Raw genomic sequence first — 12,987 nt, 5'->3', positions numbered from 1 at the left:
CAAGATATACGTAAAGTGAATGGGCAACAGTATACAACGTATAAAGATGCATGCCTTGCGCTCGGCTTGATAGAAGATGACAATCAGTGGGAATGTATGCTTGCTGAAGCAGCATTGAACTGTACAGCAATACAAATTCGTTTACTATTCGCTATAGTGTTGACTACATGTTTTCCAATCCGAGCAGAGATATTGTGGGATAATCACAAAGATTCAATGACTGATGATATATTGCATCAACATCGTACACGGTGTAACGATCTAGCGATAACATTCAGCGACGATATGTACAATGAAGCATTGATTGCTATTGAGGATCTTTGCATTATCATTGCCAACTTACCACTCAGTCATTTCGGTATGAATTCGCCAAATCGAGGTGCAACTGATTTAATGAACACTGAAATGAATCGTGAAATGCAGTACAACACTGTAGAAACGGCGGCGATTGTTACTCGCAATGTCCCGCTAATGAATGAGGAACAAAGAACCATTTACGACCGCATTATGCTCGCAGTTTCAGCAGGACAAGGTGGATTCTTCTTTTTAGATGCACCAGGTGGAACTGACAAGACATTCCTTATTTCGCTAATTCTCGCCAAAATACGATCCAATAATGGCATCGCATTGGCCGTTGCATCATCGGGCATTGCGGCAACTTTATTGGATGGAGGCAGAACAGCTCATTCAGTATTTAAGCCACCACTAAATATTCAAAATAACCCTGATGCAATGTGCAACATAAAAAAACAATCGTCCATAGCCACAGTGCTGAAACAGTGTAAAATTATCATCTGGGATGAATGTACCATGGTACACAAACATTCGCTTGAGGCGTTGAACAGGACATTGAAAGATATTAAAAACAACGACAAACTATTTGGTGGCACTCTGTTAGTCCTTTCAGGTGACTTCAGACAAACACTTCCCGTCATTCCACGTTCAACATACGCTGATGAAATCAACGCCTGCTTAAAATCATCGACATTGTGGCGTAATGTTGAAATAGTACAGCTGAAAGTAAATATGCGCGTTCAAATGCTTTAAGATCCATCCGCTGAAACATTCTCAAAACAACTATTAGATATCGGCGATGGAAAAGTCACTATAGTTGAAACTGGATACATAAAATTAGCGAACGATTTCTGCACAATCATTGATTCGCAAAATGCTCTCATTGAACAAATATTTCCCGATGTACACACGAATTACATAAATCTCGAGTGTCTTGCAGAAAGAGCAATGTTAGCTGCAAAAAATGTGGACGTTGACATTTTAAATCTGAAGATACAACAGTTATTGCCAGGGGACTTGGTATCATATAAATCTATTGATACAGTTTGCGATGACACTGAAGCTGTAAATTTTCCAACAGAGTTTTTGAACTCACTAGATTTGCCAGGCATGCCACCACATAACTTACAATTGAAGGTTGGATCTCCAATTATTTTGCTTCGTAATTTGAACCCGCCACGGCTATGCAACGGTACGCGATTAGTCATTAAAAATTAATGAAAAACGTTATCGAAGGCACCATTTTAAATGGCAAGTTTCGAGGTGAAAATATATTGATACCACGAATACCTATTATACCCACAGATGTGCCAATTCAATTTAAGCGTATTCAATTTCCGATTAGATTGGCATTTGCAATGACTATTAATAAATCCCAAGGCCAAACAATGTCTGTTTGTGGCTTAGATTTGAGCACACCATGTTTTCACACGGACAATTATACGTTGCATGCTCTCGAGTGGGTAAACCATCAAGTTTGTTTGTATTAGCTAAAGACGGGCTAACAAAAAATATTGTTCACGCTGCAGCATTAAGAGATTAATATTATGTAATTAATTAATTATATAAATAATTATTACTTTTAATAAATTAAAACAATTAATGTTTGGTGTTTTGTTATTTTTAAACAACATTCCCTCATCGTTCACAGCGCTCCAGGCCTTTTTCACTCATATTCCACATCCTTATACACTTCCAATAAGTTAGTAATTTTTTTTCTACACTAGAAATTCTCTAGAAATTATTCACATGGCAAAACAACGTTTGCCGGGTCAGCTAGTAAATTTATATTATTTTTTCTTTCAGAATTTTTACAATCTGAGATGGTTACAGTTACCATTTTCGATTATAGCAGTTATAATTTTTAATAATTACAATTATCATTTTCGATAGTAATCGTTACCATTATTAATAGTAACTAGTACAATTGTCAATGATAACACCTATTATTTTGTGACTAATTAATTTTATTACCATTTCAAATAGTAGGAGTTAATATTTTCGTATAGTAAATACTATTATTAATTTTTCTCCGTGTATTACTATTTGGATTATATCGTAGATTGACCTAAATACATAAATATGGCACATTGACGTGAATAAATAAAAACTTGCAACTAATTCATAACGAGAAATCTTTTGTTTTGTTTTATTATTTTTTAAATTTATTGTTCGATCACAATATTATTATTTTTATTAAACGCTACTATCTTCATTTGTTTAGTTTCTATGGTTTTATAAATAATCATATAATAATTTTTTTAATAAGTATCGATAGTAAGTAAATTTTGCTGATAAAGTGAGCTTATATTTTCTGACTTCCTTAAATTTTTTTTACAAACAATTTGTAAATTTCTATAAATTTAAGTTAATTTATTGATATGTATTTATTAGTCAATTATTGATATCGGTGATGCATTTTACGAATCAGATGATTGCAAAAGCAATCGGTGAGATTTATTTTGGTTATGATATTACTGCTAAAATCGAGGAACTACTAAAGTCATCTCGGTGGTTCAAATCTTCACCATTATTTACGGCCTGCAAAAAAGCATTACCTCCTTCCTCAACCGACCGAACAATTCATTTGAATAAGTTCTTTACTCGATTACGTAATAGTAAAAAAATTATAACACAGTTGATTTTAAATTCCACTGAAGGTAAGAAATCGATGTTCAATATATTCATTGTGGCCAATAAAATTAATCAATTTTTACAATTTTCTATTAACGTATATTCCAATTTTTATGGTTAATGTTACGAGACGTTGAAAAAAAAATTATCTTTTACAAACAAAAAAAAAAAAAAAATTCCAATCGCAAATAATTTCATTGTTTATCTTTTTTTTCTTTTAATATTTCTTTCTGATTTCTCTGTTAGTGCAAGCAAAAATAATAAAAAAAAAGAGAAAAAAAAATTTATTGTAATTAAAAAAAATTAACTAAACATTAACAATTGAAGGAATGAAAATTGCTTCTTCAATTATTTCAAAATTTTGAATAAACGGTCAAAAATAGTTATTAGAGGAGGGAAGGGAGAGGGGGGCGGGGCAAAATGAGGTACCTCCGAAATTTTATTTAAAATTAAAGCTTAAATGTGAAAATTTATCGAAAAAGTCCTCCAAAAAAATATTCATTACTTATTAAATCTGTTTTAGTGAAAACAAATGTTGATTTAATCTTAATAGAGCTTGTTGAATAATAAAAATGTTTATTAAAAACTAAAAAATGATCAATATAATATTTATAAAAAAAAACATTGTTAATAATTTAAATTGGTGTTTTCTCCTAAAAAAATCTCGTAAGATATTTTTTAAAAACTGATTTACTAATTTTTAGTACATACTAGTTTATAATTTGGTCAAAAGTTAAATTAAAACAATAATACAACATAGTAATGACTAACACCTATTAATTGTTTTCAAGTGTAATAAAAAATTAGCCAGAGCATCGGCCAAGTAATGGCTGATAATCAAATCACATACCATTATTAGGGTGTTTCAAAAAAAAAAAAAAAAATTTTTTTTTTTTTAATGGTGTTGAGAAATTGAAAGTACATTCAAAAACAAAAATTTTGGCGCCTATTAGAGCCTCAATTCATTTGTAATTTTTCTATTTAAATAACACGAGAAAACTTTTTTTTTATTTTTGAATTTTAATTACTTCGGAATGGCTTGTTTACGCAATATCCCAGAGAGAGATCTTATAGGAAATTTCACGCTCTACAAAAAACGTTTGAAGGTCAAAGTTCCTCAGATCAACCGTTTCAAAGATATTTGCAATCAAAAATAACACCAATCAAAAATTTCAAATATTTTCCAATAAAATTGCAAAAAAAATCATACTTTATATTGATATTGTTTTTTTTGTTAAATCAATTGAATTTTGTTAATTTGAGATTTTAATTTTTTTTTTTTGCTTATTTACTCCATACGTAACTCACAAAAAGTACAAATACATAAATATAAAGGTTAAAATTATCAAACAAATGATTTTTGGGTCTCTTTTATAACAAATTAATTTTATATTTCATAAAGTTTATAAATTTTTGTAAGATGAAAATGTAAAGTTCCTGATCACACTAACTAAACAAACACTCATCATTGTATTTTATTAAAAATCTTAAAAAAATTATAAATATATTAAATCAATTCAATCAACTATAAAATTTGATTAATTTTTTTCATTTAAAAAATATTGAATGAGCTTTATTCAGCTCCGTCGATAAAAGTAGTATATTCGTTTGATTTGAGTAATGTAGTTAGTAAGCTCTGTGTTGGTAAGCTTGGTCGTTCAGTACCAATTTCTCTTTGTTGCTCTGCTTTCAATGCTTTGTTCTATCTTTTCGTTCTATCTTTTCGTCATTGTCTTTCTTTATTGATACTGATTGTTATTTAAATTCGTTATATTATTAATTTAATTTGCTTATAATTAAAATATATAAGTTATAAATTTTATGATCACAATGGTGAAAACAGTGTACTTGATTGGTGATGTATTAAGTGAATTTGGTGGAAAAAAATTACCTTCATTAAAAGAGGTTATGTCACTTTTATTTTATTATCTCAAAACGAAAAATTTTTCAGTGAAAGAAAGCATATCAACCACTGTCGACAAAGTTTTCGAAATTTGGTGTGTGGCACAAATCCCGACAAGAGAGAAAAGATCTGTTTTTTTTAAACTAACCTCAAATCACAATCGATGGAGGAATTTACAAAAAAACTGTAAGAGGAAAAAGTCAAAATCTCAAAAAAAAATGAATTCCTTTTTCAGGACGAATTAAATAAACTATTTGATATAGCTCATGCTGATGTGCTAAATTTACTGGATAAAGAAAAAAGATTATTTTATTTGGGACAAAAATCTTCCAGTCGACGTGGTTTTATTTCATATAATTCTCAACCAATTCTAGAAGATGTTGAAGATATGGATGTTGATGTAAGTGATGAAAATAATAACTACAGTAATAGTGATAACAATAATGAAGAGAACATTGATATCAATTATAATAACAATAATGATAGTGGTACATTTAATGTCGGAGAGTTCGGTAATGACAATGTTGACTATTCTTGTACAGTTGAGACTGATAATGTTGTTAGTCATGAAATATCAAGTCAAACATCTAAGTTATCCCAGAAATCTTTGGAAAGTAATACTTCTCGTATAATCTCTGATTATGAAGATGAAATTCCAAAACAACAAGTTCCTAAAATTGATCTAATGACACCAGAACTTGCTGCGGCTTTGGATAGAACTAATGTGAGTAGTAGGTCAGCGACTTACATTTTTGCTGTTTTATTATCTAGCCTAAATATTGATTGTGCAAGCGTAAACTTCAGTCATTTGACTATTCACCGAGCACGGGAAAAATTTCGCAAAGAAGCGACGTTAAATCTGAAAACTAATTTCGAAACTTATAATTATGTGCTACATTTTGATGGAAAACTGTTGTCAGATGTTACAGGTATAGAACAAGTTGACCGGCTTCCTATTATTTTATCATCATCAGGTAAATTTCAACTGTTAGGAGTTCCCAAACTAGAATCTGGAACTGGACAAAATCAAGCTTCAGCTATTATTACAACAGTAAAACAATGGAATATTAATACTGATAACATCAAAGCATTGTGTTCTGATACTACAGCGTCAAATACGCTGTAGTATTTTGGAAATTATAACACCAATCAAAGCTGAAATTTTGAAATTCGTTAATAATCAAATAGAAGTAAAATTTTTTAATCCAGCGCTAAAGAATTATCAACTGATGTTAAAGTGAAACATGAAAATTTATGAAGTTCCGTATAATCATCCATTTTACACTTAATAATTAACCCTGTTGTGAATAAAAATATTGGAAATCAATTTCACATGATTATTACACTCTTAATCATCATTAACGATTACAATTGTATTTGTAAAATATTTTGTAACTTTTACTTCACATCAGTTGATAATAATTAATGTTCTTTACTTTGAGGTTGCAATGTAATTAATTTTATTTTGACTTTGAACTTTTTTTGTAGATGGATCATTGTCGTGACGATTACCGTGAATTCCTGCAATTATCATCGATATTTTTGAGTGCTACTACCACAAATATTACATTTAAGCGTCCTGGAGCCGTCCATCATGCAAGATGGATGGCTAAAGCAATATATAGTTTAAAATTTTTTTTATTTAGAAATTAATTTCATCTTACTAAATCAGAAATAGCTGGATTACGAGAACTTAGTTTATTTATCATAATATTCTATTTAAAAGCTTGGTATACTGCGCCGTGCGCTATAGCAGCACCTAATAATGATTTAACTTTAATTAAAGAATTAATTTCATATAAAAAATTTAATAATACTATTTCACGGGCATGCTCAGAAAAATTAGCCGATCACTTGTGGTATTTAAATAACAGTTGTCTGTTTTATCTCTCTTTGACGAAACTATTTCAGTTGAAACAAAAAGAAGAATAGTTCATGCTTTAAAAAACTGTGAAACCAATGAAACTACAACGAGTCGTTTTATAATCGATAAGAAAAATTTAGAGTCATTATTAAATAAAGATCTTAGTCAATTTGTATCTATGAGATCGATAAATCTGTTTAAATCGTTTGATTTGTCGTATAATTTCATTGATGAGGATGTAACTTCGTGGCCTCAGAATCTAAATTACAAAAGAAACTTGGAGTATTTTGAGAAACTTCAAGTTGTAAATGATGTAGCAGAACGCGGCGTAGCATTGATAGAGCAGTATAATCGATGCTTAACGAAAAATGAAGAACAGCTTCAGTATTTATTGCAAGTAGTAACAGAACACAGAAAACAATATTCTAATTGCAATAAAAATAATTTTATAAAACTGTAATATTTTCAAGTTAGAAAAATTTTTATGAATTGTTGTTAAATATTGTTTTTTGTTATAAAGAATTGATTGTTTAATAGAATTTATTAGTATTTGGTAGAAAATAAAATTAATTTGTTATAAAAGAGACCCAAAAATCATTTGTTTGTTAATTTTAACCTTTATATTTATGTATCTGTACTTTTTGTGAGTTACGTATGGAGTAAATAAGCAAAAAAAAAATTAAAATCTCAAATTAACAGAATTCAATTGATTTTACAAAAAAAAAAAACAATATCAATATAAAGTATGATTTTTTTTTGCAATTTTATTGGAAAATTTTTGATTGGTGTTATTTTTGATTGCAAATATCTTTGAAACGGTTGATCTGAAGAACTTTGATTTTCAAACGTTTTTTGTAGAGCGTGAAATTTCCTATAAGACCTCTCTCTGGGATATTGCGTAAACAAGCCATTCCGAAGTAATTAAAATTCAAAAATAAAAAAAAAGTTTTCTCGTGTTATTTAAATAGAAAAATTACAAATGAATTGAGGCAAACCTTAATATTAATATTAAGGGCTCTAATAGGCGCCAAAATTTTTGTTTTTAAATGTACTTTCAACTTTTCAACACCATTAAAAAAAAAAATTTTTTTTTTTTTTTTTTTTGAAACACCCTAACCATTATATTATAGTAAATATCGTGCGGTAGTCGATGGCTTACTTAGACTAGGTCAGTACAAATCGCGAATGCTTGGCCAAACATTAAAGCCAATGGTTTATCGAGGCTAGGCCGTTACAAAACGCCGATACTTGGCCGAGCATTAGTAGCCGTGCCTTGGCCAATGAACGGAAATTGTTGAGCATCGGCAACTTCGTATGGGTAACTGTAGAATTTCTGATTGGATCATTTTATAGCTAAAGTAAATGTTTTTATGTTGAATCCTGCAAACCACGTAAAAATCGGGTAATTTAGGATATATCGCAGTTCAAAATTAAAAAAAAAAATTGTTTTTAACAACTACTAGTTATATTTTCGAGCTCGAAGAGCTCAAAACTTAGCTGGAAATTTGTCAAGCGTTTTAAACTAGTATACAGCGTGAAGTTTCAGGGATGGCCTGCAAGGTTAACATCATATCATAGTTTTTTTTTTAACAGCTCACAATTTGTTATATTTACCTTTAATACAATTAGAAAAAAAAAAAAGATTTATTTTACGTGGGTTCCAAAAAACCAAGCAATTATTTAAGTACTCAATTTTGTCTCCACGCTCTCTTAAAATGAATCAGTGGAATTTCACTGTTTCACAGCTATAAGTATACCAAGTGGTATACTTATAACTGTGAAATAGTGAATATACCACTAATTTCCAGTGATTTTAACTGTTTCAGATTTAGAGAGCGATCTTAATCAAATAAATCTGCTGAGACAATTATTTAATTTTAAATTAAATTTAAAAATTTGTGGCAAGAAGGTAAAAAAATTACAGTGCTTTAAAATTTTTATTATTTCTCATGACAATTAAAGGTTTAAAACTAAATTATATCCAAAGTTATATCGAATTATCAAAATATCTGTCAATATGTAAAATTTAACTCTTCCTTTTAGTGAACATAGTTACTCCAAAAAAAAAAAAAAAATGTTCATCAAAAGCAATTTATATTATCTTTTAAAGAGTGATTTGCAGTTTTTAAAATCTTACTTGAATTTTCTGTATTATAATTTTTTCTCGAATTATTTATTGTCAATGTCAATGAAGACTTCTGTGCTTTTATCGACGATAAGCCTACGCCTATAAATCATCGTACAACGTCATTAACTACGTAAAATAAGAGATCATTAAATTACAAAAATAAAAAACAAACTCCATAGTGATAATATATTGAAAAAATAATTTTTTTATCTTATAGACTTTTTTCAAGACAGGTAAAAATTTAAATAATTTTTTATTCAGTAGTTTTTCTAGATTTATTATAGAACCATACTTGATCATAAATTTTCACAACCGAATCTAAAAACTAGGCGCTCGAAGATCAATCTCAATATTTTTTTTACCTCTTAATTCATAGAACATGGCATGAAACTATGTTTTTTTAATAATTTTAGAGCTTTTAAGAGATTTTAATCATTTACAAAATTTTTGGGATTTCACGTTTAGTTTTACTATCCTATTTTGCCCCTACTTCCGTCTTTTCTAATGTAAGCTTTGCGATTTTTCAACATAAAAATTACACTTTTCCTAATGCTAAATCTATATTTTTTCCATGTCAATTTAACTGTTTTTTAAAATGTTAAATTGGCGTTTTTTCCAGTACATTAGACAGTTTTTTTAAATGTTAAATTTATACTTATCATCATGTAAAGTTTAAAGTTCTAAGAATGTAAAACTGACATTTTCAGGTTGACAGTTTTTGTAATGTGAAAATTAAATTTATAAAAATGTAAATGCAACAGTTATGACTTGACAGGAGTAAAACTGTAAATTGAACTTTTTACAGTTAATTTTTTTTTTTCCTTTTTCTTTTGAATTTTGTTCATTAAACAGTCGATTAAAAATAACAGAAAATGTTTGAATTTTTTTTTGTATTCCATTAAGATAGTCGTGATATGCAGTATTAAAAGCGCGATATCATTATAAAAAATTTGTTAATTTTTTTGGCTGACATTTCTATGAAATAAATTACACCAACATTACCATCAATTTTCCGTAACCCCTGCAGTTGTTCAAGATCTTCAAAATCTCCACCCTCCTCAATCTCATCATCATTCTGTCGAGTCAAAATTGAAACAAAATATCATTCCCGAATCTGACAAAAATTCAAATTTCAATGTTATCAGTAATTCTATCGGTCATTTGTCTACTGTTGATTTGGATTTAGTCAATGATCAAAATAATGTAGGTAATTTGGATGACGACGCTTTAAATGAAATAGATATAAGTGAGTTAGATATTCAATTGGATGACGGTTATATTCATTCGAATTTATTTATTTCTACCGATAATATCGAAATTCATAATTTATCGGTGATAAACGATTTATCGATTAGCAATAATATTTCACAAAACGATGACATACCAATAATTACAAATAATAATGAGGAGGATTCTACTGGAAATATAAATGCAATACAATTTATCGATTTTCAATGATCCTGGCCCAAACTATGAATCACTGCTTGTGAATGATGAGAAAGAGGACGATTCTATTGAAGATGAAAATGCGGTAATTTAAAACAATTCATCGATTTTCAATAATCCTGGCTCAAACGATGAATCACTGCTTGCGAATGATGAGAAAGAGGACGATTCTATCGAAGATGAAAATCCGGTGATTCAAAACAATTCATCGATTTTCAAGGATCCTGCACCAAACGATGACTCATTACTAGTGAATGATGAGAAAGAGGATCATTCTATCGAAGATGAAAATCTTATATTTGAAAACAATCAATCGATTTTCGATTCTTCTGCATCAAACAATGACTCACCATCACTAGTGAATGATGAAAAAGAGGACGGTTCTAACAAATCATTAGCTTCCGGTTCTAATACTTGTCGTCATGATTCTCAGTCTTGTGAGACGATTATTATTCCAGCATCTTTTTGGAAAAAGTATTGGAATGGAACTATTCGCTTAAATAAAGGCTGGACTAATTCTTTTAATGATTTACTTAAAAAACACGACAAGCTTAAGCTTTGTGTTTTTTCATTTAGAGATAACAAATGTTACAGTAAAAAGAAAAAAAATAACAAGTTTTTCATTGCTAATGCTACTTGTAAGAATCGTCTGTGTACAAAAATCGATTTTATCAGCTACACTCCAATTACCGAGCTTTTTGTCGATATCACAATACATGCTGAACCAGAAGGAGCGATTGATCATGACCCAAACGATATTCATCGACAAAATTGTAGGGGAGCAGAGCGTGTAAAAGTTGCTGCAGCGGTATAACAAAATAAACCTGGAATGGTGAAGTTCAGGATGTTGAACAATGCCGATAAAGAAGTTCTTCAAGCAGGTAATCGTAATCACGTTCTGAGTAGTACAATCCTTCATAAAATTTCAAGTGAAAATCGAGCGGCAAACGACCTTGATAAAGATTTAATAAGTTACGTCCAAAAATTAGATGAAAAATTCAAAATTTCGTGGCCCCATCACAAATATCCCGGATATATACAAAATATTAATTCAAAACCTTTTTACATCATTTTATACACGGTCCAACAAATTGAACACCGCATATCTCAAAAGGACACGGTTTTTCTGAATTTAGATGCAACCAGTAGTCTTATTGCCCCAATTAAAAATGTTTCTAAGCGAATATTGTACTACGTACTGTCATTACCGGGAAAACATGATGAATATGGGCCCTGCCCGGTAGCAGAATTCATTTCTACTGTTCATGACGCTCACTATCAAACGATTTTTCTTTCTACCGTTATGGATACTTTGAGTCGCTTTACGAAGAAAAAACTAATAGTCGATAAAGTAGAATCTGACTTCTGTTTGACTGGTATCCAGGCAATTATCATGGGTTTCAATTGTTTTACTTTGAAAAAATATCTGGAAATAACTCACGACATCGCAGAAAAGACTACAGACATTTTTTTTACAGTCGTTCATATATGTTCAACTCATTTGTTGAACACTGTAAGAAGAAAATTAAAAGAGTGTTCGATGTCAAAAGCAACAAAAAAACTTGCGTCGCATTGGATCTCGCAATTAGTACACTGTACATCTATTGAGGAAGCCAAAACGATTTTCAACGATCGATGTATAGTGTTTGGAAAAGAATGGTCTTATGGTCTAGAATGGAAATATTCAATTCGATTTGGATCCCAATTCAAAAATTAGATGTTACATCTAAAGGAACTTTTAAAAACCCATATTTTTCTACTGAGTTTCTAGTCGATTACGTTATGGAACATTTGCTGCCATTTTTTTCTTATTTTCATATAATTTACGATAAACAATAAAACTCAAGTTTAATTACATGACGAAAGACTTTGAAGACGATTTTAAAAATTTAAATTTTCAATTGTAGGTGGATTCCGTAAATTATTAAAATATTTTTTCAGTTCATACTCACAGTATTTCAAATTTATACTGACAACTTCGGTAATTCTTGTTAGAATAATAAAGAGGATAAATTTTTGATCTTGTTGCGATAAATAATACTGTCTATTTTAAGTTATCAAAAAAAAGTTTTATACCAAGGTTTGAATAAAAAAACAATTTATTATTGTCAATTTTGTCTTTCATTTTTATTTCAAACTTTTCGCAGTAATTTCTTTATTCACTAAGCATCAATTGAAGTCCTATAACACATGCGCGATTCACTTAATAGATCTCATGATATTTCTTCGTACTTTTGCTACATTTAAGCAAATACTGTCATATCAGCACTTAAAAAAGTAACATCTATAAAACTCATAATATTAACCGTAATAATTGTTACCTATTTTAAATTATAAATTACACATCGTGTTGAATGCGTACATATACTCAAAATCGAATGATTTGAATCAATACATGTAAAAAAGTTTATATAATTATCGAAAGTACATCAAAATAATAAATTTGCTCGTACCTTATTATACATTAAGCCTAAATCTAGTTAGATTGAATTTTGGGTGCTTAGGAAGTCAAACGGATCATAGAGTGTTGAAATAATTGAATAATCAATGCCATTAAGAAAGAAAATTACTTATTTATTTAACTTATATTCTTTGTAAAACTAAATATTTTTTTGGTTTTGTTATTTGACATATATCTGTAACATTAATTTTTTTTATCATAATGCACGCACATATTAATTTCTATATTTTGATTATTAACTATTCCCTTTAATGATT

The 12,987-nt window shown here is 29.3% G+C and overlaps 1 protein-coding gene across 1 annotated transcript; it reads left to right on the top strand.

Moving 5' to 3' along the window:
- The first annotated feature begins 216 nt into the window (after window positions 1–216).
- On the top strand, window positions 217–1,047 carry LOC123269723 (ATP-dependent DNA helicase PIF1-like). The gene has a single exon (XM_044735560.1). The coding sequence runs from the start codon at window positions 217–219 to the stop codon at window positions 1,045–1,047; it is 831 nt and encodes a 276-aa protein (XP_044591495.1).
- Window positions 1,048–12,987: the final 11,940 nt, after the last annotated feature.

The sequence above is a fragment of the Cotesia glomerata genome, linkage group LG7 (assembly GCF_020080835.1).
Source record: "Cotesia glomerata isolate CgM1 linkage group LG7, MPM_Cglom_v2.3, whole genome shotgun sequence".
In the NCBI taxonomy this organism is placed as follows: domain Eukaryota; kingdom Metazoa; phylum Arthropoda; class Insecta; order Hymenoptera; family Braconidae; genus Cotesia; species Cotesia glomerata.
Note: the sequence above shows the minus strand (reverse complement) of the source record. Positions and strands in the feature narration are given on the sequence as shown.